General features: G+C 46.6%; 1 protein-coding gene across 1 annotated transcript; it reads left to right on the top strand.

Annotated features, from left to right (window-relative positions):
* LOC144268399 (uncharacterized) lies at window positions 1-27812 on the top strand. Its single transcript, XM_077823257.1, has 5 exons — window positions 1-170; window positions 5401-5484; window positions 6922-6969; window positions 21463-21553; window positions 27028-27812. Exons 1-5 carry the CDS (start codon window positions 78-80, stop codon window positions 27111-27113), a joined length of 402 nt encoding a protein of 133 aa, XP_077679383.1. The 5' UTR covers window positions 1-77; the 3' UTR covers window positions 27114-27812.

Raw genomic sequence — 27812 nt, forward strand, 5'->3', positions numbered from 1 at the left:
TTCATTCCCATTGCTTCAGCTGCCCATGGAAAAATAGCCTATTGGGTCATCATCTGGAAGACGTGGCAAGGGGCACCATGAGCAGCAGTGAGAAGCAAATGGACCCTGACTCATCCCCTCTGCCTGAGCCACCAAAGAGGAAGAGGGGAAGACCAAAGAAGCAGCCACAGGTGAGTACCCAAGGCCTTAGGAAGACAATGGAGAATGCTGTGTTGTTAGACTGTTAGATTAATAAGTAGCCACTGAGCAGGCAGTGGCTCACTGGCAGCACCAAGAAAAGCTGGCATTAATGAAATTATTAAACTAAATTAAACAATGCTGTGCAGGACAAGGAGTGTGAGGGGTCTGGGAGCAATGCGCTCTGTAGTAAACACTGCTGCTGCTCAAGAAAGGGACAGCATGGTACACTACGTGTTATCTGCCACCAATGGCAAGCACCTCGTTGTCTCAACCAGGTCTCCAAATTGGCAGCCCACGCCCACCTGGGCCATGGAGCCTCATCAGGAGAGTTAACCTGATGAGTGCCGGGGAATAAGGCTGGGTGCAATTTTTTTGGTGAATAGTTTATTTACTGAACAATGCACATTGGGGTTGACTGAAACGATTTGCAAATCAGGTTCAATATGGTGAATCGTTTTGGCCACAGAAAAAGGGAAGGAACTTCCAGATAAATTGAAACGTTTTGTTTAAAAAGAGTTTAAACAAAATATTTTGACTCTTTGTTTCAAAATTCAGCTATCTTTACTAAAAAACACACAAAAGGGTGAAAAACACTTGAAAATGAAATGATGTGTTTAGTTTCAGATGGAACACAATATTTATTTGACCCAAAACAAATATCGGGGCGGATTTTTTTGGTTCATCCACTGAACTGAAAAATCAGTTATTCCCCAAGCTCTACTACTGTTTTGTTTCTGTGCGCATGACTTCGGGGTGGGGAGAAGAGGATATATGCTCTTTCACTCCTCATTCCATGCATCACAGCTCGAATGAACAAAATTTTGTCCTACATATATACACAATGCACTCAGGTTCACATGCCTACAAAACCAAATACATGCATTTGTGTTTATATATGTACCAATATATAGATAGAGTGCAGCTAAATTAATAAATATATGCATCAGCATATGCACCTTCGTGTAATGAAATGTGTGCATAACTACACACAGACATATCCACTGTGATGAAGTGGAGAATTTTCTTAGTGTTTTGCATGAATACTGTGTAGGTCTTAGTTTCCCTGTGTGCTGTGTGTTTAACGAGGTGGTGGGAGAGGGAGTTTGTTCTTGCAGAGGACCAGGTGTGACCTCGCTTAGCAGCAAGGACCCCGGACAATTGCCTGGATATAGGGGACGCTAGCAACCGGTGACCTGGTGACCAGGAGGCCCACCCCAGCTTGGCAGTCAGCCAGTTCTGGCCAGTGGGAGGACAAAGGGATGAGGAGAGAGGACCCTGGTGACTTGACCAGCCAGGTCCAGCCAGTGGGAACGAAGGATGGAAGAAAGAGGGCTAAGATGACCTATTTACCTAGGACCAAAGACAAAGGACAGGGGAGGAACTGTTGTGGGAGGTGATACAGGATGATCGGCTGGAAGGAGTGGGCTTCTGGACTGGGGAAAGAGAGCAGCCAGAGCCCACCTGGATACAGGCGAGACCAAGATGTACTGTGCTGAGGGTTGCTAGGCCCGAGGGCCCAGAAGTTTCCACTGCTGTGTTCAGATGCTCAATAAACCCTTCTGTTTTATGCTGGCTGAGAGTCACTCCAGTCTAGAGATCAGGGTTGCATCATTCCCTCTGGGAATGGAGGCCCTGGGGGTCCAGAGCGAGTGGCCTCCCTGAGGGGGCCCACGGTGAGAGACAAGTGTGCTGAAGGCTCAGAGAGGTGCGGTTCCAGGAAGCGGAGGAGCCTACAGCTTAACCCCTGAGAGAGTGGACCCCGGAAAAGGGCTGTCACACTGAAGGGGGTTCCTCCCAGGGACTGTATGGAGCCGAGAGACAGCACGAGTCCTGTGAATCTGTGACACCCACAGATGCTAAGGCATCCTTCTGTCTATGCACACACCTATATGTAGGCTTGGAAGGATTAGATTTTTATAGGTAAATGTCAGTAAATGTAGATTTCACCCTACGCACACAAATCAATGAAAAAATATTTCCATCAATGATCACTGAAATTTGCAGATAGGCAAAGTAAGAAAAATGCTGCTTGAGAATTTATTAGTGTTTGACTTAAGGATATTTACTTGGTATAGTTTGCCATGCAATTTGTGTTTGAATAGTTATAAAGCTTTATAAATTTTTGAATCTCAACATTGACGGTCATTAAATAATTATTGTCGGACACCCCCCCCCACCATAATTTCCCACAACTATGAACATTTAAATCCATTAAAAAATTCTTAAAACCCATAATTTTTTGCAACTATGAAAATTTAAAATCTATATAAATAGAAAAAATGCTTAAAATAAACTGATATATCCATCAAAATTACACACACAAAAAGAATTCTACCAAGTCTACATATATGCAGCCTGTGCCCCACCTCACCAGCTGTATACTCTGTTAAGCTCATAGTGTGCTCTCAGAATAACCCTCATGAAGCAGATACAGAAATATTAATCCATGAAACCCTCCAAAAATGGGAGTGTCTCAGGTATAATGGATAAATGAAAGGTAAAATCTGGTGCAGCACCATTATGAATTTGAAAATCACTTTGAGCGCACAAGTTAAGAATAGGACCCTCAGCATGTTCAGATAGTGAGTGAGGTTCCAGAACATTAACAACTGAGAACATGGAACTGAAATCAACACGTGCCTTCTGATATCATCTTCATTGTCTTTATTTGTGTCACTTTCCTGATAGCTCTTGTATTTATTTTCCTTTTTCCCCTTCCTTCCCCTTTTAAAAGAAAAAGTCCTCATCATGGCCGGACAAACTTGTCATCCCACATCTGTGAGCCCTGTATACAAACTGATTATTATACTTAGGCATGAATGAGACACATTTTTTTTTTAAGACGAGGAATCCGACAATAGGTCAGAAAGGAAGGCAAACATCTGATATTTTTGTAAGTTTCATAGACAGGGTGAATTCTGGAGAGAGATGTTAGTGAGTCAGGCCACAGGGACAGGACTTTAGTTTCACATACACAAACAATGCACCTGCACATCTACCAATGTGATATATGCCATCATGTGCCAGCAATGCCCCTCTGCCATGTAGATTGGCCAAACCGGACAGTGTCTATGCAAAAGAATAAATGGACACAAATCTGACATCAGGAATCGTAAGATTCAAAAACCAGTAGGAGAACACTTCAACCTCTCTGGCCACTCAGTAAAAGATTTGAGGGTGGCAATTTTGCAACAGAAAAGCTTCAAAAACAGACTCCAACGAGAAACTGCTGAGCTTGAATTAATATGCAAACTAGATACCATTAACTTGGGTTTGAATAGAGACTGGGAGTGGCTGGGTCATTACACATATTGAATCTGTTTCCCTAAGTTAAGTGTCCTCACACCTTCTTGTCAACTGTCTACATGGGCCATCTTGATTATCACTACAAAAGTTTTTTTCTCCTGCTGATAATAGCTCATCTTAACTAATTAGCCTCTTACAGTTTGTATGGCAACTTCCACCTTCTCTGTATGTGTATATATCTATATATCTGTATATATCTATATCTTCTTACTATATGTTCCATTCAATGCATCTGATGAAGTGGGCTGTAGCCCACGAAACCTTATGCTCCAATAAATTTGTTAGTCTCTAAGGTGCCACAAGTCCTCCTGTTCTTTTTGCGGATACAGACTAACACGGCTGCTACTCTGAAAAAAATGCAATTATTGAAAAGGATTGTTTTAAGTTGATGACTGAGCTGACATGTTGTGAATTCCTTATAGCTATCTACGTAGGCGGGTGGCTCCTAGAAGGCTCAGAATGGGATTTGTATAGATTCTTTCATGTCTTGGTCATGGTGGTTCCAACTGAGATCAGGTCACGAGTGATGGAAAGCCAGTAGCACCTGATGGCTGTTTGGTAGCTTGTGTGAAATGAGTCTGAGGCCTAAATCCACTTCTTAGTGGACCATAACATGGTTATGCATCACATAGCTGAATTGCTTTCTCTCCATAGAGGTTGGCCTTTTAGGGCAGGACCAAGGCATATTAGTAGGGAGGGGAAGAGAGAGCTTGTACAGCTTCTGTCCTATGGATAAACAGAGGACTTCTGCCTCCAGGGCTTTCAACATAATACATCTCACACTCTCCTCATTTACAAACTTAAAACAAAGAACCCTGCTTGTTTTTACTTTTTTCCATCAGAGTTTAAATAAGGAACCCACAGAATGTGAGCCAATTCCTGTGCATGTGCCAATTCATATAGGTTTGCTTTATACAACCAAATACTTTTTCTCTCTTCTTCCCTTTCTATGCTTCTATAAAGCTTTATTCTCCTGTGGGTACTGATCCAGTGAAAGCAAGATGCCTTCTGAGTCAGTACTGAATAGGTGGCACTGTGCTGCTTAGATGCACTGTCTTTCAGAGGTGACATAAAATCAAGGGCTTCCTAACTGCTTGTGGTCCCTTGGTACTTTCAGCGAGAGTTGAGAAGTTAACCCTGGTGTGTTGGCAAAATTCCAATTCAGGTAACTACTTCCTGAACTCCCTCGGCAGTTTAAATTGGAGCAGGTGTTCTTTGCTCGCTGTCCTGCACTGTTCTGTAGTGCTGCTGTGTTCCATACCCAGCAGTGGCTGCATTTTAGCTCTAGAACGTGTGATCCCTTGCAGCTGGTATAAGGTGTATACTTTCCTGGGAACCTTTAGGGGTTACATCAGGAGTTCTATCATGCTTTCAGCGGGGGGGGGGGGGCACAAGGGACACCTCCTATTCCCAGCTGCATAACATCCTTTTAGCAATTTTTAGCACAGGAAAGTATGTATCTATCTTGAGAATGTCTCTGACTCCCACTGCTGTAGTATCAGAGTACCTCACAACCACCATGTGAGGTAGGATGGGGAACTGGGGCACAGAGAGATTGTGTCTTGCCCAAGGTCACATAGGACGCCTGTGGTAGAGAGTGGGGAATTGAACCCCTGTGGTCAAGTCCCAGGCTAGCACCCTCACCACTGGGCCCTCCTTCTTCCCTGGATACAGTATGTTCTGCAAATGTACTTTAGCTGTCTTCTAATGCAGTTTAGCCACTGGAAACAAGGAGCAGAGCCAGTGCCATGTGACTAGCCAGCACTCTGTGGAACACCAGCAAGTGTGTTGGGTGCCGCTCTTGGTCCACGGGCCGCAGCAGGAAATACACTGGGCTACATACTTGAAGTTATCGTTTGACTGCTTGGTGTTCAGAGTGTCAGAGTAACAGTTACCCTCTTTTTGTCCAAGCAGGAACTTCTGGGACCTTTGCCCCTAAAGAAACCACGAGGAAGGCCAAAAGGAAGCAAAAAACAGAATGCCCGCGATGGGCAGACGGTAAGAGACCATGGCACATGCTCAGCTTATGGGAGGATGCAGAGCTCACCGGAAAGCAAATCCTTCTCTCCTCCAGGCTTTTGCTGGGAGAGCACGAGAGAGGCGCTCTCTCATTTAAAGGCAGGCAGTTTGTGTCATCTCCTTTTTCAGTTTTGTTTAAGTCTTTAAGCTCTGACAAACTTTACACTCCTCTCCCACTGTTACCATTACATCATCACCCTCTGCACTCTGTCTGCCACCACTGATTGTCCTCTATCATCTGCTGCTGCCTAGTCGTCTTCATCCTTCTCCCTTTTTGTCAGCCCTGCCTAGTCCTTTTTGTAGTCATCCTAAGCCTTTTCACACTAAGCCTCTGGCACCCAAAGGGCTGCCTCCTTCTTTTCTTCGTCCTAGTCATTGTCAGCCTCAGCATCATCTTCCTCCTCATCCTAATTGTCCTCCTAGTCATAGTTATCCTCCTCCTCACCCTACTCCTCCTAGTGGTGGTCCTCCTCCTCATCCTTCTCCTCTTCCACTGTGTCTTTCCTCCTCCTCGTGCTTCTCCTACACTATAGTCCCCATCTGGCACTCTGTGCCTCCTAATCATGTTCCTCCTTCCCTCAGTCCACTGCCTCCGCTTCCACTGCCCAGTCCTTCTCCTAAATCTCCACCTCCTGGTTCCGCCTCCTCCTACTTGTTTTTGTCTTCATCCTAATTTGCCTACTCCTCTGACATCCTCCAATTCTGCCTGGTTGATATCCTCCTCTAGGCTGCCTCCGTCTTCTGCTTCATCTGTTTAGTCATTTCCCAAGTCCTCCTTCCCATAGAGCTCCTCCTTCTAGGTGTCCTAGTCTTAATCCTAATTTGCCTGCTCCTAATCCACGTCTGCCTGTCCTCCCCCTCTCTGATGCCTGGCCAGCAACCTCCTCTGCTTCCTCTGTCTCTACCAGGTCATCACCACTATTTGCCTTCTCCTCTTCCTCCTAAGACCCTGCCACCTCCTCCTAGTTAGTATACTCCTAATCATAATCCACAGTCACACAGGAAGACTTTAAAATGAAGCCACCCTGACCAAGTTTAGGCCTCGCCTACACTTAAAAGTTAGGGCAACATAGCTACAGTGTTATGGGGTGTAAAAAAATTCACATCTCTGAACACTGTCACTATGAAAAATTCACACACACACCTGAGTGCTGTACCCATGCTGATCCAACGCATGGTGTAGATGCAGCTAGATCAATTGAAGAATGCTTCTGTTGACCCAACTACCATCACTTGGGGAGGTGGGGTTCCTACAGTGATGGAAAAATCCTTTTCATTGCTGTAGGAAGCATCTGCAGCATGGCACTACAATGTTATAGCTGTGCCACTGTAATGCAGACATGGCCTTAATGTGTTGATCACAAGTGCAATAAGTTATGAAAGAGGACTAGATCATGTCTTTTGTTATAACTAAAGGTAGAATCTTCAGCTGAGAAAAGACCAAGAGGGAGACCCCGAAAGTGGGTAAGTACAATGACATCAAAATCCTCTTTTGTTCCTTCTCCTTGAGTTCCTTCTCTCAAAGCCCAGAGGATCCCCCATCTTTCTGGTCTGCTCCTCTTCTCAAGCTTCTTAGCTGTGCTGATGCTCTTTCAGCCTAGGAAGCCCTGATGCAACCTTCTTTGGGTCTTGAGCACTGATCTGGCCAGATAGGAGAGCAAGATTCTTCCTCCTTCCTCTCCCCTGCCACCCCCAGGGGCTGAACATGCTGCAAAAACATTCTTATTCAAGAACCTCTGGCAATATGTTACACTTAATTCAGGAAGCAACTCTCTTCCACTCCCTATTCCTGATGCTTCAAAAGCAAAGATTCCTGAGTTTCTCAGCAAGAACTGTGCTTTCCTTGGGAATTCTGATGGAGTAAGAGGGATTCATAGATTTCAGGTTCATTTCAAAAGGGGAATTTAGAATTCAAGGGAAAGAGAAGGTCACTGGAGTGAGAAACCTAGAACTCTGACAGCAGAGGGTTCATTAATCTAGCAGACAAAGACATAAAGAGACCCAAGGTCTGGAAGATGAAGCTAGATGCTTTATTTCTAGCCTGAAGGTGTGCATTTGTAACAAAGAGGGTAATTAGCTGTTAGAACAATTTACCAAGGAATATGGTGGATTCTCTTCACTTTACGTCTTTAAGTAAAAATGCGGTGTCTTTCTAAACAGAATGATCTAGCTCAACCACAAGATATGGGCTAGTTGCAGGAATCTGTGAGTGAAATTCTGTGACCTGTTATGCAGGAGGTCAGACTAGATCAGTGGTCACTAACCAGTTTATCGCGATCGACTGGTCAATCCTAGAGGACCTCCTAGTCGATTGCGATCTCTGGCGGCGCAGTGTGGCTGCTGCTAAGACAGGCTCCCTGCCTACCCTGGTCCCATTCTGCTCCCAGAAGCAGCCAGCACACCTCATGGCCCGGGGCTGGGGGGTTTGTGGGCAGGGGTCTCCCTCCGCACGCTTCTCCTGCCTGCAAGCACCGTGCCCGCAGCTCCCATTGGCCGGGAACAGGGAGCTGTGGCCAATGGGAACTGTGAGGGTGGTGCTTGCAGAGAGGGGCAGCACGAGGAGATACATGCCCCCATCCCAGGCCACAGGGGTGCGTTGGCCCCTTCTGGGAGAGGCGTGGGGCCGGGGTAGGCAGGGAGCCTGCCTTAGCCTTGCTGCACCTGCCACCGACCGGGAGCCACCAGAGGTAAGTGCTGCCCGGCAGGAGGCCGCACCCCAACCCCCATCCCTGAGCCCCCTCTCAGAGCCAGCAGCCTATACAGTCTCCCAGAGCCCCCTCCTGCACCCAAACTCCCTCCTAGAGCTTGCACTTCTCACCCCCTCCTGCACCCAAACCTCCTGTTCCAGGCTCAGCCCAGAGTTCCCTCCCACACTGCAAACCCCTCTGCCCCATCCCAGAGCCTGCACCCCCTCCCAAACCCCTACCCCAGCCCAGTGAAAGTGAGTGAGTGTGGGGGAGAGCGAGTGATGGACAGAGGGGGGGATGGAGTGAGTGGGGCGGGGCTTTGGGGAAGGGGCGGGGTAGATCCTGGGTTGCCCTTAAATTCAAAAAGTGATCTTGGGCGTAAAAAGTTTGGAGACCACTGTACTAGATGATCACAGTGCATCCTTCCGGCCCTAAAATCTATGAACTCAGAAGATGATGCCCATGGAATTCCTCCCTAAGAATGTAATAAGAAGGCTGTGGGAGATGGGAGTTGGAGCTCAGGGAACCCACAGGCATGAGGGGAAACTTGTGTCAGAAACTAATGCTGCGTTAAATCAGTTCTGCAAGCTTCCTACTCCCAAGCCTTCTGATGGCTTTGACCAGACTGGCCCAAGTTGAGACCCTTCCTGTGACAGATGATCTGATTCATCAATAATATATATTTATAACCAAGGAAGATAAGTACGGAGGGAGGATAGGATTAAAAAACTCCACTGAAGCCAGACTGAAGTCATGCTCTGATACCTATCCCCAGAACAATGGATAGACCCATGATAAACATATAAGCCAGATAGGTTCATTGGCTTCTTTCAGAGCAACCAATGAAGGGCTGCACTTGAGGCTTGGAGGGAGGAAATTCCCATGGGGGAAGTGCCACAACTTGGAAGGACTGCAAGGTGAGCTCCCCTAATACAGTACTCCTAGGAGGAAGCACTTGACAAACAGTTCCTGAGGGAGGAATGTCCTCTGGACATAGCTCAGGGCTGAATCTCCCACAGGGAAGGCCAGAGAAGAGAAATGCTATTTACATATCAAATGGCCTTTTCTTCTCTGGCATGCAGCTGAGAAAAGGCCACATCTAGTTCAGCTTGTGAGAAGTGTAAATCCAGAGACAATATCTAAACACTTCTTCTGTTTTAATTTCCTCTTCTCTCTTTTTACTTTCAATGCCTCTAATTCTAAGGAAATCCACTGTTGTGTGGGGCTTTTAGCCCTGGCCCTGAAGGGAGCAACCTCTAAGGAGGGTACAGAAGGCAAAAGGAGTTCTGGAACTTACGCTCTCCTCCCAGTCTTGGTCAAGGGCCATGGACAAAGGTGTCCTATCCCATTGAGTTGTGTGGCCTTCAGGCTATGGCAGGCAAACGCAAGGGGTGAGGCTGAAGGACCTAGGTGATGGGAGTTGGAGGTAGTGTTTGGTTTGCAGTGATAGCAGCATATTGGGTCTGGCTGTGGTGAAAACTCATAAGAAGCAACAGGTGAAAAAACAAGAATTATAGAGGGGGGAAAGAAAATCTGTTCTATACTTATTTTCTTTTTGGGTTAAGATTAGGAAAAGGCAGAAGGAGGAGGTGAGCTACGAGATGTTAAAGGAGGAGTAGCAATAGAGCTGTGTGGGGAAAGAAAACTACTTTAGCAACTTCAGCAACCAACAAAAGCCAGTGTTGTATCCATGGTCACATGCAGCCAAATGGAGGCTCAGGAACTGCAGAGAATGGAGAAACCTCGCAAGGGAGGAACCAGGCACAGCCAGTGCCAGGAGCCAGGTCAGGGCCTGAGGAAGTTGAGGGAGACCAGGGCCACAGCAGGCCAGGAGAAGCTGGAGAATCCAAGGTGGAGGATGAGACCTCAGCGGGGAGCCTGGATGATGAATGGAATGTCTGCAGTGACAGGAAGAACAGCAGAGCATCACCTGGGCAGAGTGCTCAGGGCAAATGGGTCTGGGAGTGGAAGAAAGACCAGCTGGAGACAAAGTGACTACAGCTGCAGGAAAGTTAGTGTGTGGAGTAGGAATTAAAATGCCAACATAAGAAGGGAGAACATGACAGACGGCATTATCATGAAGCGGTCACTGAGTGGTTGCACAGCCAGAGGCTAAGCTATTGGGTAAGTGGAGATAGAAATCACACATCTAATTCCACAGGCAATGTAGCTCTTGAGCTGTTTCCTAAACATAAAGAAGGTGGTACCATCTATGTTTTCTAAAGGCTTTGAATGAAGGTGCACACTGAACTGGGTAGCTGCTGTGGATAAGATGCAGTTTCTAGCTCCCTTACCGAATGGTTAATGTTAGCAGCATGATCTCAATGGCCAGTGAAGACTGTTTGAATGACAAGTTTAAAACCACTTTGCTGCAGAAATTTGAAGAGACCTTTGACTCATACAGAAAGAAATTTCAGGGAGCTTGGAAGCAGGGTATTGAGGGGTATTCTGAAGTTGCTGCTCAGTTTGGAGGAGATGGGTATATGGGAGAGGACTCTTCACAACAGAAGAGGCCTTTGGGCTGATTGAAATGGAACAGTTTTATATGCTGTGCGCTCAGGAGTTGAAAGTGTGACTCATGGATCGGAAACCCAAAACTCTGTACACAGCAAGCAGATTAGCTGAGGAGTACATCGATAGTCCTTCTGGGACAGATGAAAGGTCGGGGGTGGGGGAGGTGATCACTGTAGTGCTTAGGAATCCTAGTCATGGACCTTGTTCCCCTTGTGCTAGGTGCTGTACAAACACAGGTAGGAACTTCAGAATGATTTGTAAGCTGCTGAACTTGAAGCTTGGGAAGAGAGAGAGATTCCCCTGGGGGTTAACCTGGCTGGGGAGGTTGGCAGAAAAAAATGTTTGGGGGGATAGAAGATGACCTCAGGATACTTGATAAACAGGGTGGTGGAAACTCTCTTTCTAGTCCAGCATGACAGGGGAGGCCAGAGAAGGTAATTGCTCTTTAAATACACAGGGGTGCCTTTTCTTCTCTGTAACTGAGCTGAGAAGGCAGCAGCAAGTTCAGCTTCTGAGAAGTGTAAATTGAGGGTTGTTAAGCAAAACATTTCTTTTGCTTAAATTCCATTTTCTCTGTTCTTATTCTCACCACTTGTAGTTTTAAGGAGATCTGCTGTCATATGGGTGTTCCAAGCAGTCTGGCCTTGAAGGCAGCAAACTTGAACTTCTAAGAAGAGGTATAGGAGGCAAAAGGGGTCTCAGTCAAGGGGGATAGACAAAGGTGTCCTATGCCCATGAATTGTGTTACCATCAAGCTACAGTAGGTGTATGCAAAGGGAGAAGCCGCCAATCCTTGATGAAAAAAGAAAAGGAGTACTTGTGGCACCTTAGAGACTAACCAATTTATTTGAGCATGAGTTTTCGTGAGCTACAGCTCACTTCATCAGATACATACCGTGGAAACTGCAGCAGACTTTATATATACACAGAGAATATGAAACAATACCTCCTCCCACCCCACTGTCCTGCTGGTAATAGCTTATCTAAAGTAATCGTCAGGTTAGGCCATTTCCAGCACAAATCCAGGTTTTCTCACCCTCCACCCCCCCACACAAATTCACTCTCCTGCTGGTGATAGCCCATCCAAAGTGACAACTCTTTACACAATGTGCATGATAATGAAGTTAGGCCATTTCCTGCACAAATCCAGGTTCTCTCACTCCCTCACCCCCCTCCAAAAACCCACCCCCGTACACACACAGACTCACTCTCCTGCTGGTAATAGCTCGTCCAAACTGACCACTCTCCAAGTTTAAATCCAAGTTAAACCAGAACATCTGGGGGGGAGGGGCGGGGGGGGAGGAAAAAACAAGAGGAAATAGGCTACCTTGCATAATGACTTAGCCACTCCCAGTCTCTATTTAAGCCTAAATTAATAGTATCCAATTTGCAAATGAATTCCAATTCAGCAGTTTCTCGCTGGAGTCTGGATTTGAAGTTTTTTTGTTTTAAGATAGCGACCTTCATGTCTGTGATTGCGTGACCAGAGAGATTGAAGTGTTCTCCGACTGGTTTATGAATGTTATAATTCTTGACATCTGATTTGTGTCCATTTATTCTTTTACGTAGAGACTGTCCAGTTTGACCAATGTACATGGCAGAGGGGCATTGCTGGCACATGATGGCATAAATCACATTGGTGGATGTGCAGGTGAACGAGCCTCTGATAGTGTGGCTGATGTTATTAGGCCCTGTGATGGTGTCCCCTGAATAGATATGTGGGCACAATTGGCAACGGGCTTTGTTGCAAGGATAAGTTCCTGGGTTAGTGGTTCTGTTGTGTGGTATGTGGTTGTTGGTGAGTATTTGCTTCAGGTTGCGGGGCTGTCTGTAGGCAAGGACTGGCCTGTCTCCCAAGATTTGTGAGAGTGTTGGGTCATCCTTTAGGATAGGTTGTAGATCCTTAATAATGCGTTGGAGGGGTTTTAGTTGGGGGCTGAAGGTGACGGCTAGGCGTTCTGTTATTTTCTTTGTTAGGCCTGTCCTGTAGTAGGTAACTTCTGGGAACTCTTCTGGCTCTATCAATCTGTTTCTTTACTTCCGCAGGTGGGTATTGTAGTTGTAAGAAAGCTTGACAGAGATCTTGTAGGTGTTTGTCTCTGTCTGAGGGGTTGGAGCAAATGCGGTTGTATCGCAGAGCTTGGCTGTAGACGATGGATCGTGTGGTGTGGTCAGGGTGAAAGCTGGAGGCATGCAGGTAGGAATAGCGGTCAGTAGGTTTCTGGTATAGGGTGGTGTTTATGTGACCATTGTTTATTAGCACTGTAGTGTCCAGGAAGTGGATCTCTTGTGTGGACTGGACCAGGCTGAGGTTGATGGTGGGATGGAAATTGTTGAAATCATGGTGGAATTCCTCAAGGGCTTCTTTTCCATGGGTCCAGATGATGAAGATGTCATCAATATAGCGCAAGTAGAGTAGGGGCTTTAGGGGACGAGAGCTGAGGAAGCGTTGTTCTAAATCAGCCATAAAAATGTTGGCATACTGTGGGGCCATGCGGGTACCCATAGTAGTGCCGCTGATCTGAAGGTATACATTGTCCCCAAATGTGAAATAGTTATGGGTAAGGACAAAGTCACAAAGTTCAGCCACCAGGTTAGCCGTGACATTATCGGGGATAGTGTTCCTGACGGCTTGTAGTCCATCTTTGTGTGGAATGTTGGTGTAGAGGGCTTCTACATCCATAGTGGCCAGGATGGTGTTATCAGGAAGATCACCGATGGATTGAAGTTTCCTCAGGAAGTCAGTGGTGTCTCGAAGGTAGCTGGGAGTGCTGGTAGCGTAGGGCCTGAGGAGGGAGTCTACATAGCCAGACAATCCTGCTGTCAGGGTGCCAATGCCTGAAATGATGGGGCGCCCAGGAGTTCCAGGTTTATGGATCTTGGGTAGTAGATAGAATATCCCAGGTCGGGGTTCCAGGGGTGTGTCTGTGCGGATTTGATCTTGTGCTTTTTCAGGAAGTTTCTTGAGCATATGCTGTAGTTGCTTTTGGTAACTCTCAGTGGGATCATAGGGTAATGGCTTGTAGAAACTCGTGTTGGAGAGCTGCCGAGCAGCCTCTTGTTCATATTCCGACCTATTCATGATGACAACAGCACCTCCTTTGTCAGCCTTTTTGATTATGATGTCAGAGTTGTTTCTGAGGCTGTGGATGGCATTGCGTTCCGCATGGCTGAGGTTATGGGGCAAGTGATGCTGCTTTTCCACAATTTCAGCCCGTGCACGTCGGCGGAAGCACTCTATGTAGAAGTCCAGTCTGCTGTTTCGACCTTCAGGAGGAGTCCACCTAGAATCCTTCTTTCTGTAGTGTTGGTAGGGAGACCTCTGTGGATTAGTATGTTGTTCAGAGGTATTTTGGAAATATTCCTTGAGTCGGAGACGTCGAAAATAGGATTCTAGGTCACCACAGAACTGTATCATGTTCGTGGGGGTGGAGGGGCAGAAGGAGAGGCCCCGAGATAGAACAGCTGCTTCTGCTGGGCTGAGAGTATAGTTGGATAGGTTAACAATATTGCTAGGTGGGTTGAGGGAACCATTGCTGTGGCCCCTTGTAGCATGTAGTAGTTTAGAAAGTTTAGTGTCCTTTTTCTTTTGTAGAGAAGCAAAGTGTGCGTTGTAAATGGCTTGTCTAGTTTTAGTAAAATCCAGCCACGAGGAAGTTTGTGTGGAAGGTTGGTTTTTTATGAGAGTATCCAGTTCTGAGAGCTCATTCTTAATCTTTCCCTGTTTGCTGTAGAGGATGTTGATCAGGTGATTCCGCAGTTTCTTTGAGAGCGTGTGGCACAAGCTGTCAGCATAGTCTGTGTGGTATGTAGATTGTAATGGATTTTTTACCTTCAGTCCTTTTGGTACGATGTCCATCTGTTTGCATTTGGAAAGGAAGATGATGTCTGTCTGTATCTGTGCAAGTTTTTTCATGCAGTTGATAGATTTCCACTCCATACGGCTAAATGCAGTGCCTTGCATAATGACAGGTTTCAGAGTAACAGCCGTGTTAGTCTGTATTCGCAAAAAGAAAAGGAGTACTTGTGGCACCTTAGAGACTAACCAATTTATTTGAGCATGAGCTTTCGTGAGCTACAGCTCACTTCATCAGATACATACCGTGGAAACTGCAGCAGACTTTATATATACACAGAGAATATGAAACAATACCTCCTCCCACCCCACTGTCCTGCTGGTAATAGCTTATCTAAAGTAATCGTCAGGTTAGGCCATTTCCAGCACAAATCCAGGTTTTCTCACCCTCCACCCCCCCACACAAATTCACTCTCCTGCTGGTGATAGCCCATCCAAAGTGACAACTCTTTACACAATGTGCATGATAATGAAGTTAGGCCATTTCCTGCACAAATCCAGGTTCTCTCACTCCCTCACCCCCCTCCAAAAACCCACCCCCATACACACACAGACTCACTCTCCTGCTGGTAATAGCTCGTCCAAACTGACCACTCTCCAAGTTTAAATCCAAGTTAAACCAGAACATCTGGGGGGGGGGGGGGAAACAAGAGGAAATAGGCTACCTTGCATAATGACTTAGCCACTCCCAGTCTCTATTTAAGCCTAAATTAATAGTATCCAATTTGCAAATGAATTCCAATTCAGCAGTTTCTCGCTGGAGTCTGGATTTGAAGTTTTTTTGTTTTAAGATAGCGACCTTCATGTCTGTGATTGCGTGACCAGAGAGATTGAAGTGTTCTCCGACTGGTTTATGAATGTTATAATTCTTGACATCTGATTTGTGTCCATTTATTCTTTTACGTAGAGACTGTCCAGTTTGACCAATGTACATGGCAGAGGGGCATTGCTGGCACATGATGGCATAAATCACATTGGTGGATGTGCAGGTGAACGAGCCTCTGATAGTGTGGCTGATGTTATTAGGCCCTGTGATGGTGTCCCCTGAATAGATATGTGGGCACAATTGGCAACGGGCTTTGTTGCCAGGATAAGTTCCTGGGTTAGTGGTTCTGTTGTGTGGTATGTGGTTGTTGGTGAGTATTTGCTTCAGGTTGCGGGGCTGTCTGTAGGCAAGGACTGGCCTGTCTCCCAAGATTTGTGAGAGTGTTGGGTCATCCTTTAGGATAGGTTGTAGATCCTTAATAATGCGTTGGAGGGGTTTTAGTTGGGGGCTGAAGGTGACGGCTAGTGGCGTTCTGTTATTTTCTTTGTTAGGCCTGTCCTGTAGTAGGTAACTTCTGGGAACTCTTCTGGCTCTATCAATCTGTTTCTTTACTTCCGCAGGTGGGTATTGTAGTTGTAAGAAAGCTTGACAGAGATCTTGTAGGTGTTTGTCTCTGTCTGAGGGGTTGGAGCAAATGCGGTTGTATCGCAGAGCTTGGCTGTAGACGATGGATCGTGTGGTGTGGTCAGGGTGAAAGCTGGAGGCATGCAGGTAGGAATAGCGGTCAGTAGGTTTCCGGTATAGGGTGGTGTTTATGTGACCATTGTTTATTAGCACTGTAGTGTCCAGGAAGTGGATCTCTTGTGTGGACTGGACCAGGCTGAGGTTGATGGTGGGATGGAAATTGTTGAAATCATGGTGGAATTCCTCAAGGGCTTCTTTTCCATGGGTCCAGATGATGAAGATGTCATCAATATAGCGCAAGTAGAGTAGGGGCTTTAGGGGACGAGAGCTGAGGAAGCGTTGTTCTAAATCAGCCATAAAAATGTTGGCATACTGTGGGGCCATGCGGGTACCCATAGCAGTGCCACTGATCTGAAGGTATACATTGTCCCCAAATGTGAAATAGTTATGGGTAAGGACAAAGTCACAAAGTTCAGCCACCAGGTTAGCCGTGACATTATCAGGGATAGTGTTCCTGACGGCTTGTAGTCCATCTTTGTGTGGAATGTTGGTGTAGAGGGCTTCTACATCCATAGTGGCCAGGATGGTGTTATCAGGAAGATCACCGATGGATTGAAGTTTCCTCAGGAAGTCAGTGGTGTCTCGAAGGTAGCTGGGAGTGCTGGTAGCGTAGGGCCTGAGGAGGGAGTCTACATAGCCAGACAATCCTGCTGTCAGGGTGCCAATGCCTGAAATGATGGGGCGCCCAGGAGTTCCAGGTTTATGGATCTTGGGTAGTAGATAGAATATCCCAGGTCGGGGTTATGAGTGTTAGTGGTGGTTGGTTTATACTCCTGATAAATTTACCCATTGGTCTGTAATAATCTGAGTTGGTTCATCTCTAGTTATTGCCACAAGACGCATCTTTTCTCCCAGGTCAGTAAGAAGATGGGTGAGGCTGGATACTTGTGTGAGCGGAGCTCTGGTGGGTCTCTGTTGGGATGAGTGCATGAAACATTGTCATCATGATAGTGATGCCTCTGTTTATCTGAGCAATGAGTTTAGCAGCAGTTGGAAAGCACTATTATTATAGAGCTGCAGAAATCTAAGCAAGTAAATACACAGAAAGCTGAGGCTCCCTGAAGAGCATGACTTGGACGGGAGGGGGGTAAGCACTAACCAGCTGTCAAACACCTGCTGGCACAGTCTGCCCTGTGGTTAAACTGACACTAACATGTAGGAAGGAGACTGGCTTAGCCATGATTCTCAGCCCACTTCGCAACTGTTCAGTGTGCCTGACATGGGTAGAGACCAGGATCACCCCAGGTGGCATTTGAAGTGCAATGGGTGGAGGGGAGGGCAGCCAGGCATGAGTTTAAAGGCATATGGATATCTCCCTGGGGCTCTAAAGAGAAAGTGAGGTGAGGAGGAGTAAGAAGAACTGAGAGAGAAGGACTAAGACATTCTTCCAACATGAAATAATTGAGCTAGGCAGAAAAGGTTGTTCCAGCAGAGGAAGTATTGTTCAATGGTTAGGGCACTAGTTTGGGGCCTGATTTCTCTGCTCTGCCATAAACTTCCTGTGTGACTTTGGGTAAGTCAGTCTGTCTCTCTGTGCCTCAGTTTCCCTATCTGTACAATGGGGATAACAGTCCTGCCCTGCCTCTCAGGGGTGTTATGAGGATAAACATATTAAAGCTTGTGAGACACTAAGATACCATGTTAATGAGGACCATATAACTAACTACCTCAGACAGACAGAAAAGGCAGCGAGTATCCAAATACAGTTACCGAGGGTTCTTGAACACAAAACCAAGTAAAATAAAGAATTGTCCCTATGTGGCATAGCCTTGCACTGTCCTTTGACAGCTAAAACATCCGTTCACATTTTTATCTATTACATCACAAAAAAAACTACATTAAAAAGTAGAGCTGGTTGGGAATTTTCCACCAATGTTTTTTCATTGGAAATTGGTTTTCACAAAATTGAAAATTTCCCCTCAGGGAATTTTTTTTATTTCCCATCAGAAAAATCTAAACAAAATAGATCCTTTTGGGTTGGGTTGGGTTGACCCAAATCAGAACATTTTCAGCTCACATTGAATCAAAAAGTTTTGTGTCAGGGCAGTTCGGTGTTAGTCTGTGTCCGCTGATGCAGTGTCTCATGGGAGACGGTAGTTCAGGTGCTTCCTGCCCATGTTCTTCTCTATGGGCCAGACTCCCTGACGAGACTGCATCTCCCATTATGCACCACAGTCTTCTCTCTGGCTGAAATGATGTGATGCATCATGGGAGTTAACGTAACCATGCATTTCCATCATGAAGATGTGGTCCAGCCAGGGAGCGCCAGCCCACAGAGGAGAATAGGGGGACCTTGAATTGAAACGTCTATGAGACACCATAGCAGCTGATGCAGGCACAGATTAATGCTGAACCAACCTCAAACAAAACATTTCAACAGGCTCAACAAACCAAAATGAAAGAGTTCGATTCAGCAATGTTGAAATGAAAGGTTTTGAATCAACCTTTTTTTTGCACTTACTGTTCTGTGATATTTCACTTTTCCGTCCCAATTCCAGCTGAAACCAAATTTCACAATATCGCCATTTCCACAGGACAGAAATTCTGATTTGAACCAGCTCTAGTTAAAAGGACATTACAGCTGCAAAGTCAAACACCCCAAAATTAGGAATGCCAGCATTAAGGATGCCTGTGCAACTCAAATTTTGTTCCTTTGTGCCGATGCATTATGATACAGTCTTTAATTATCTGATCCCATACTATTTTTTTCGACAGGACCCCTGCCTCTTTCAGTGCCGAGGATGAGATTGGGTGGAATAGAGCAGGCATTTAACAGAACACAGCAACATTACACAAGAGTTTTAGGAGAGGAGGAAAGGAAAGAGACTTTATGCATATAAAACTATAAGGGCAATCCAGGGAGGTAAAATATAGTTTCCCAAGATGGAATTTGTGGTTTACACCGCTGCTCTTGAAAAAAGTGCCATGGGATGTTTAATGAGCACAATTGGCCAGGACCTCAATTTTACATCTTATCCTGCAGCGCAGCTCTCCCTGGTGCCATAGAGGGCCACTGGCTTAGTATTGACAGAAATCCTTACTAAGCCACCACTACTACTTCCTGCATCTCCTGTTTCTTCCTTGGAGGTCATCTTTCCACGTACTGACCTGGCCCAACTCTTCCTTAGCTTATGAAAATGGATTAAATTACAGCCCAGGTGGGTAAAGCACAATGCCTTTTGGTGTTTAATGAACACCTGTAAAATGCTAATAGGACTCCAGGAGCTGGGGTCAGCCTCATGTTTGGACCTAAGCCCCTGACACAGTGGTATCTAGGAGCCCTCTTTCCATGAAGCATCCTTAGTAGTTAGAGTACCATGGTGCACAGAAGAACCAGCAAGGGAGGAAACTAGAGCACAGGTTCAAGTCAACGAATTCATAAGAGAATGTTACGGGGTGACTTGATCACTCCATAAGTACCTACATGGGGAACAAATATTTGATAATGGGCTCTATAATCTAGCAGGCAAAGGTAGAACATAATCCAATGGTGGAAACTGAAGCTAGAAATAAGGTGTAAATATTTAAGTGAGGGTAATTGGAACAATGTGCCAAATGTCATGGTGGATTCTCCATCACTGGAAATTTTTAAATCAAGATTGGATGCCTTTAAAAAAAAAGAAAAAGGATATGTTCTAGTTTAAAAGGGATTATTTGGGGGAAGCTCTGTGGCCTGTGTTGTTCAGAAGGTCAAAGTAGATTGGGATGGGCAAACTATGGGCTGCATCCAACCTGTCAGACCTTTTAATGCAGCTTTCGAACTCCCGCCAGGGAGCCGAGTCAGGGGCTTGCACCGCTCTGCATGTGCCGTGGCTCCATGCGGCCCCCGGAAGCAGCGGCATGTCCTCACTCTGGCTCCTATGCGTACAGGCAGCCATGGGGCTCCGCACACTGCCCCCACCACAAGCACAGGCTCTGCAGCTCCCATTGGCCGGGAACCATGGCAATGGGAGCTGCGGGGGCAGTGCCCACAGACCAGGCAGTGCCCACAGACCAGGCAGTGCCCACAGACCAGGCAGTGTGCAGAGCTGCCTAACTGCGCCTCCACATAGGAGCCAGAGTGGGGACATACCGCTGCTTCCGGTAAGCGCTGCCCGGAGCCTGCACCTCTGACCCCCTCCCATGCCCCAACCCCCTGTCCCAGCCCTGATCCCCCTCTCACCCTCCAAACCCCTCAATCCCAGCCTGGAGCCCCCTCCGGCACCCCAAACCCCTCATCCCCAGCCCCACCACAGAGTCCGCTCCCCCAGCCAGAGCCCTCACCCCCCGCCCCAGACCCCAACCCCCTTCCCCCATCCTGGAGCCCCCTCCTGCACTCCGAACCCCTCAGCCCCGGCCCAGAGTCCCCGGGCCCCACCCTGGAACCCACACCCCCGGCCCAGAGCCCATACCCCCTCCCACACCCCAACCCCCTGCCTCATCCTGGAGCCCCCTCCATTATTCTGAGCCCCTCTGCTCCACCCCCAGCCCCCTCCTGGACCCCAAAGCCTTCATCCCTGGCCCTATCCCATAGCCTGCACCCCCAGCCAGAGCCCTCACCCCCTCCTGCATCCCAACCCCTAATTTCATGAGCATTCATGGCTCACCATACAATGTCCATATCCAGATGTGGCCCTCAGGCCAAAAAGTTTGCCCACCCCTGGGCAATGGTCCCTTCTGGTCTTGGAATCTATGCATACTGATAGTGAAATCTGAACAGTGGCTTGTGTCCTATTGTGATGCCATCCTTTACTATCCTTAGTGTGATATAAAAGCATCAAGGAGGAATAGACCAATGGGTTTATCTTGATAGTTTCAGGATCTATGGTAAATTGATATGAGTATCAAACTTTCTGTAAATCCAGCACACTGGTGCGCATACGGTCCTCTTTATTTTCCATCTGCAAATGGGTTAAATAGGCTAGAAATGAGACGAGAGCAGAGCTGAATGGCTACCCTCTAGTTTCCTAGACTGCAATCGATTTCTATTTCTGATATTCCACAGGCAGGCTGTGGGATTTCCTGGTTTGCTGTCTTGTGCGCCTGCATCATAGGTGAGAGTGTTCCCCACTAAACCGACATTGCACAGGCTGCGGGGCTGCCTCCCTCACAAATAGCATAATAACTGAATGCCTTCAACAACCATTTCCACACTCTGACATCACATACGCATATACCACAGGAACACACCCTGACACCACACACAATACACACTGAGTGCATGCGTGCATACAGCCAGCATGGGCACGGGCTGAGAAGAGGGGCCTGTCCTCACTCCTGCACAGCCAATTGTTTAAAAGGCACTAATTAAAGATTTTTTTGTTCGGATCTAATTCGTTTGGTTGTATTTTATCTTCTCTGACATGATTTCTGTGTTGTTTGTTGGTGGTTTGTTTGTTTTTTCTTTACAGCCTCAGCTACTGATCCAGGAGAAAGAAACTCAGGAAGGATATTCCCAAGAGAGCAGTGACCTGAATTCTAATTCACCGCCTGCCACAGGAGGTTTGGGATTAGATAAACAGAATTACACACGGTTAAAATAGACAGCCATCCTTGCAGTAAACCATGTATATATCCCAGCATCTTTAACACCATATGCTAGGACTCTGCTGGATCTTAGAAACTAAGCAGTGTTGTGTGTGTCAGTACTTGAATGCAAGACCTCCAAGGAACACTGCATCAGTATGTCTTCTGCAGTTTCCACAGTATGCATCCGATGAAGTGAGCTGTAGCTCACGAAAGCTTATGATCAAATAAACTGGTTAGTCTCTAAGGTGCCACAAGTCCTCCTTTTCTTTTTGCATCAGTATGCAAAGCCAGTATGTGACACTTCCCTCTGTATCAGTACTGAATAGTCCAGCATGCTGTTACAGGCAGAGAGAGGAAGCACTGTACTTCTGGTTTTCCAAGAAGTTATGAGACTGAGGTTCTGGCCACTTTGGATGTATTTAAGATCAACCAGAAATTATGGGCTTGATGCATGAATCACTGGATGAAATTGTCTGGGCTGTGTTATGCAAGAAGTCAGACTAGATGAGGTCCCTTCTGGGCTTAAAAATAGGAGTGAAGGCTCTTCTGCTCTTTTCAGGAGAGTGTGGAAGTTGTTATTGTCATGGATAAATTCCATTCTGGATAACTTCATGCTGCCTCCAGTATGCTGTTCCTCTCCCCTTCCAGTCGTAAACTCTCGGTTAGTATTGTGTGCTGTTAAACGGTGGCTGGGATTTTACCAGAGATGCTAACATTTCAGTGGTCGATGAAATGACAGCAGCATATAGTGTCAGGTTTCAGAGTAGCAGCCATGTTAGTTGATATCCGCAAAAAGAAAAGGAGGACTTGTGGCACCTTAGAGACTAACAAATTGATTTGAGCATTAGCTTCATATTCTCTGTGTATATAAAATCTCCCCGCTGTATTTTCCACTGCATGCATCCGATGAAGTAAGCTGTAGCTCACAAAAGCTTATGCTCTGATCAATAGGTTAGTCTCTAAGGTGCCAAAAGTACTCCTTTTCTTTTAGCATATAGTGTGTATATCCGATTGTAAAGTGCTTTGAGATTCTCCAGGATGAATGGTGCTGGGTAAAAGTAATACCATTGTCATAAATTTAGAGATGGGCCACAGCTAAAACCTTGGTTCTGAATACACCAGACCCTTGGAAAAGTTTGAATCCAGATTTGACCTTTGCAGCTTGAGCCCATTTCTCTCACAAAGACTTGTGCAGAATGAAGTTTTACCATCAGTGAATTTTGCAGGAAGCTGGTCCTTTAATGCTTTCCCTTGAGTGGGTAGGGAAAGGGAACCAGCAAGAGGTAGAAGTTGTCATTAACACTGACATGCGGTCAGCACAGCTGCACCCTCATCCCTTTACCGTTGGTGGCGTTTAACCTGGCGTGCAAAGCAAGCTAACTGACGTCGGGGAGCCAAACCCAATCTTGCTTTCTTAGAAAGTCCCTGGAGATGCCACAGGATGAATGCCAAGTTTGTTAACCTCAGTTGTTTGATTCGGTTTCCTCTTTGACTCCTGCTCCCATATCACTTCCTGCCACTGAGTTGCATGATGACATCAGCACAGCCCCAGGCTTATAAGTGATGACCTCACTTCCTGCCCAATTCTCTGTCTTATTTCTGCTTTTCATAGAGCTCTTAGCATCACCCAAAACCGCACCCTTTCAGTTTGAGCAGGACTGAGGGAACTGGCATGTGGAATACATTTCCCTCCTGTTACACCGACAGGCAAGCACAGATGTGTTAGGATAAGCAGATGCTGCAGTGAGTGTGAGATGGCAGTGTAGCATGTGGTACTGTAACACAGCCAGCTAGTTACTTCAGTACTTTCTGCTACACAGATGGGGATGCTTTCCTCTAGTGTGTGTGGTTCACTTCCTGGAGGTGCAGAGATTTGTAGCACTGGAGACAGGAAAGCTGCTGTGTCCTGGAGTGAAGTGTGGAAGGTAATACAAAAGCATGCATAGTATGAAATCTAATTCTCCTCCTCTCTAGAGTCATTCATAGCAATTTTAATTCAAACAATAGCCTGAAAATGAATCTGGGATTCAGTCTTGTATACGGAGCCTTTAAGCTGCCTTGCTGGAGACTTTCTAGATTTCAGATTCATTCAGGAATGTGATGCAGCTGTAGCTGCTTCCAAACCACTAGTTTCTGAATGTGAGCCAGGTCCATGCATCTGCAACTAACTTAAAAACTGGGTGCTATGCTGCGGACAGGATTTGCACTCTCCACACAGAGTGTGACATCTCGAGGGCAGCTAATCACTGAGATGTCTATTGTCTTTATTGAGCTTTTGCAGGACAGGACTGAGATGCTGTGATAGGAACAAGGAGTCCTTGTGGCACCTTAGAGACTAACAAACTTATTTGAGCATAAGCTTTCATGGGCTAAAACCCACTTCATCAGATGCATGGAGTGGAAAATACAGGAGCAGGTATAAATACATGAAAAGATGTGAGTTGCCTTACCAAGTGTGAGGTCAGTCTAACAAGACAATTCAATTGACAGCAGGATACAAAAGGAGGAAAAATAACTTTTGAAGTGTTGATGAGAGTGGCCCATTTCAAACAGTTGGCAAGAAGGTGTGAGTAACAGTAGGGGAAAATTAGTATTGGGGAAATTAGGTTTAGGTTTTGTAGTGACCCAACCACTCCCAGTCTTTATTCAGGCCTAATCTGATGGTGTCCAGTTTGCCAATTAATTCCAGTTCTGCAGTTTCACTTTGGAGTCTGTTTTTGAAGTTTTTTTTGTTGAAGAATTGCCACTTTTAGGTCTGTTATTGAGTGACCAGGGAGGTTGAAGTGTTCTCCTACTGGTTTTTGAATGTTATGATTCCTGATTTGTGTCCATTTATTCTTTTGCGAAGAGACTGTCCGGTTTGGCCAATGTACATGGCAGAGGGGCATTGCTGGCACATGATGGCATATATCACGTTGGTAGATGTGCAGGTGAACGAGCCCCTGATGGCATGGCTAATGTGATTAGGTCCTGTGAAGGTGTCACTTGAATAGATATGTGGACAGAATTGGCACCGGGGTACGTTGCAGGGTTTGGTTCCTGGGTTGGTGTTTTTGTTGTGTGGTGTGTGGTTGCTGGTGAGTATTTGCTTCAGGTTGGGGGGCTATCTGTAATTGAGAACTGGCCTGTCTCCCAAGGTCTGTGAGAATGAGGGATCGTCCTTCAAGATAGGTTGTAGATCCTTGATGATGTGCTGGAGGGGTTTTAGTTGGGGGCTGAAGGTGACAGCTAGTGGCGTTCTGTTATTTTCTTTGTTGGGCCTGTCCTGTAGTAGGTGACTTCTGGGTACTCTTCTGGCTCTGTCAATCTGTTTCTTCACTTCAGCAGGTGGGTATTGTAGTTTTAAGAATGCTTGATAGAGATCCTGTAGGTGTTTGTCTCTGTCTGAGGGATTGGAGCAAATGCGGTTGTGTCTTTAGAGCTTAGCTGTAGCCAGTGGATCGTGTGATGTGGTTTGGATGAAAGCTGGAGGCATGTAGGTAAGTATAGCGGTCAGTAGGTTTCCGGTAAAGGGTGGTGTTTGTGTGACCATCGCTGATTTGAACTGTAGTGTCCAGGAAGTGGATCTCTTGTGGGGACTGGGAGTGGATGGGTTATTACATAATTTTTAGTTTATTTCGCCATACTAATTTTTCCCCCTACTGTTACTCACACCTTCTTGTCAGCTGTTTGAAATGGGCCATCCTGATTACCACTATAAAAGTGATTTTTCCTCCTGCTGATAATAGCCCACTGTAATTGATTTGTCTCGATAGAGTTGGTAAGGCAACCCCCATCTTTTCATGTTCTCTGAAGATATATCTTCCTACTGTATTTTTCACTCCATGCATCTGATGAAGTGGGTTTTAGCCCACGAAAGCTTATGCCCAGATAAATTTGTTAGTCTCTAAGGTGCCACAAGTACTCCTCGTTCTTTTTGCTGATACAGACTAACATCGCTACCACTCTGAAACCTGTGATAGGAACGTGTCAGGAAGCTTGCACCTTCTAGGAACTGCCCTATGCACAGCTCTACTGGGGCTGATGGTCCCTTGTGTCGTGATCACTATATTAATACACAAATAAAAAAAACAAACCTGGAAATATCCAACTGGACATGGTCTGGCCTGACTCCTTGCTGGTCTCTTCTTAATGAGAGCTTGGAGGAGGAAGAGGGAAGTGGAGGGGAAGAATCAGAGAGGAGGGGCTCCTGCAAAAGTGCTGTGGGCGAGGCAATGACAAAGAGTTGAGAGAACTGTTCCAGAAAGAGTGATTTGTTTCCTGGGCCCTGTGCAGCCTGAACCCCTTCTTTCTGTGATATTCCCAGGGTGCTGATTCTGGGGTTTCCTAACAGCTCAGAGATTTTGCTTTGCGTAGATTTCATTACTTTTCAGTTGCCTATTTCCTGTGATGACACCAACTGCAGCTCAACCATTGAAGTTTCTCTAGTTGCCCAGGCTGGGTGTTCCTGCCACCCCTCATGACAGAGTGCTGCATGATTAATGAGCCTGACATCACCTACTTCCCCAAAACCACAGAGGAAGCCTTGACTTGTTTTGTTTTATTATTTCAAAAATAAATCATCCTTTCTAGTGAAACATAGGGGAGCAAGAGAAGCCCCCAACTCTGCAAGCAGTGCTGCCAGGACCCAGCCAGAAGCAGGAGGGAAATTTGTATTTTGTTTCCTCCCTGCCCTTCTCCCACCGTTCGCCTCCTCCCTTCAGTCGGGTTGGTGGTGTGAGAGTTCAGCCCACTGGCAAACCGCGGAGCCACTCCTTTCCCGGGACCAAGTCTAACAACCATCCCAGCTTTCCCTGAAGCAGAGAGCCAGATACAGGTCGGGGGAGCTCCCTGATCATCTGCTCTGACCTCCTGCATAACGCCAGCCAGAAAACTTCCCCCAGGGACTCCTGCATCCAGCCCATAACCTCTGACCTTTCTGAGCACACACTCATGTAACCACTGCAAGGTTCAGATATTTATGTGGACTCTGGGCCTGATTAGCTACCCACTGCAGTCGCTGAGTGTGTTGCCATTGACGTCACTGAGTCAGGGATCAAGCCCTTTATGAGTTCCCTTCAACCCACCTCCTCGCAATCCTCCATTTACTTTCTGACTCCTCCTTTCCTTCCTCCCCTGCTCCTCAGCAACCTCTAACAGCTGTGCGACTCCCACTCCATGCTCTCCCTACACCCTCCCAGTCCTTCCAATCTCTCCTGCTGTCGCTCCAGTGAAAGTCTGGTACAGGCCCCTGAAACCACCCCTGAGCATTGCTGCCCAGGTGCACCTAACTACCGTAGTTCAGGTCTTTGTACCTTGGGGAGCCCCTCAAGGCTGCATGATGCTCAGGGACCACCCCTATTGCACATGGTGCTGGGAATTCTTTAACCCAATGCTGTCGCTGTAACAGGGAGGTGTGTGGGACTCCAGAGCTCTAACCCCATCTTTCTCATGCCATCTCCCTTTAGGCGCTCCTGGAAAAGATTCTCATAGGACGGGCAGGACTACAGGCCTCAGGAGATCTCTGAGCACTGCCCCGGCTGCACCACAGTAGCACCCTGCCTGCTGATGTTGTACTGAAGCCACAAGGATTAGGAAAATCAACCAACCAACCAACCTTAATTTCACGCTTAAAATACCCTCCACCCCATAACTTTGGCAAAGCCAGAGCCCCTGCTGCCCTCCTGCTCACCCAGACAGCAATCTCAGGCATGACAGCCAGAAAGCTGTGTTGAAAAAACAGCAGCCTCCTTGTGAAGGGGATTCCCTCACCTGGTTTGTATTAGACCTTTGCAAGGAATTAGGGTTACATTAATCTCTTTAAAAGACTTTACAACTTGTAACTTGTGCTGTCAGGAATAGCCATAGTCCCACAGGGAAGGGAAGCTGACTTAATATATGCAAACACAGTGCAGGTGACCTAGTCACACTGCCACTCTTTGAGCTCACCTAGTAACACCATCAGGGGGAATGGGGCATAAGCTTCTATTTTCAGGAGAGCATTGAGAAAGCCTTTGGGGACCAGCTCCTGGATTGGTTGCTGCTCATTTCCTCGGGCAGTGAAGAATCCTTTCTCCCACTCTCCCCAAATAGAAAAAACAATGGGAATTGCCAAACTGCCATGGGCCAGTACTTCATCTAGTCAGTTACCCTTGCTTCAGTCTAGAGACCTTGGAGGAAAACGTAAGACTTGAAAAAGCTGGACTGCTGGGCGGGGGAGGGGTAGGTCTTCCTCCCCTGTTGATAATCTTGC

The sequence above is a fragment of the Eretmochelys imbricata genome, chromosome 7 (genome assembly GCF_965152235.1).
Source record: "Eretmochelys imbricata isolate rEreImb1 chromosome 7, rEreImb1.hap1, whole genome shotgun sequence".
Lineage (NCBI taxonomy): Eukaryota > Metazoa > Chordata > Testudines > Cheloniidae > Eretmochelys > Eretmochelys imbricata.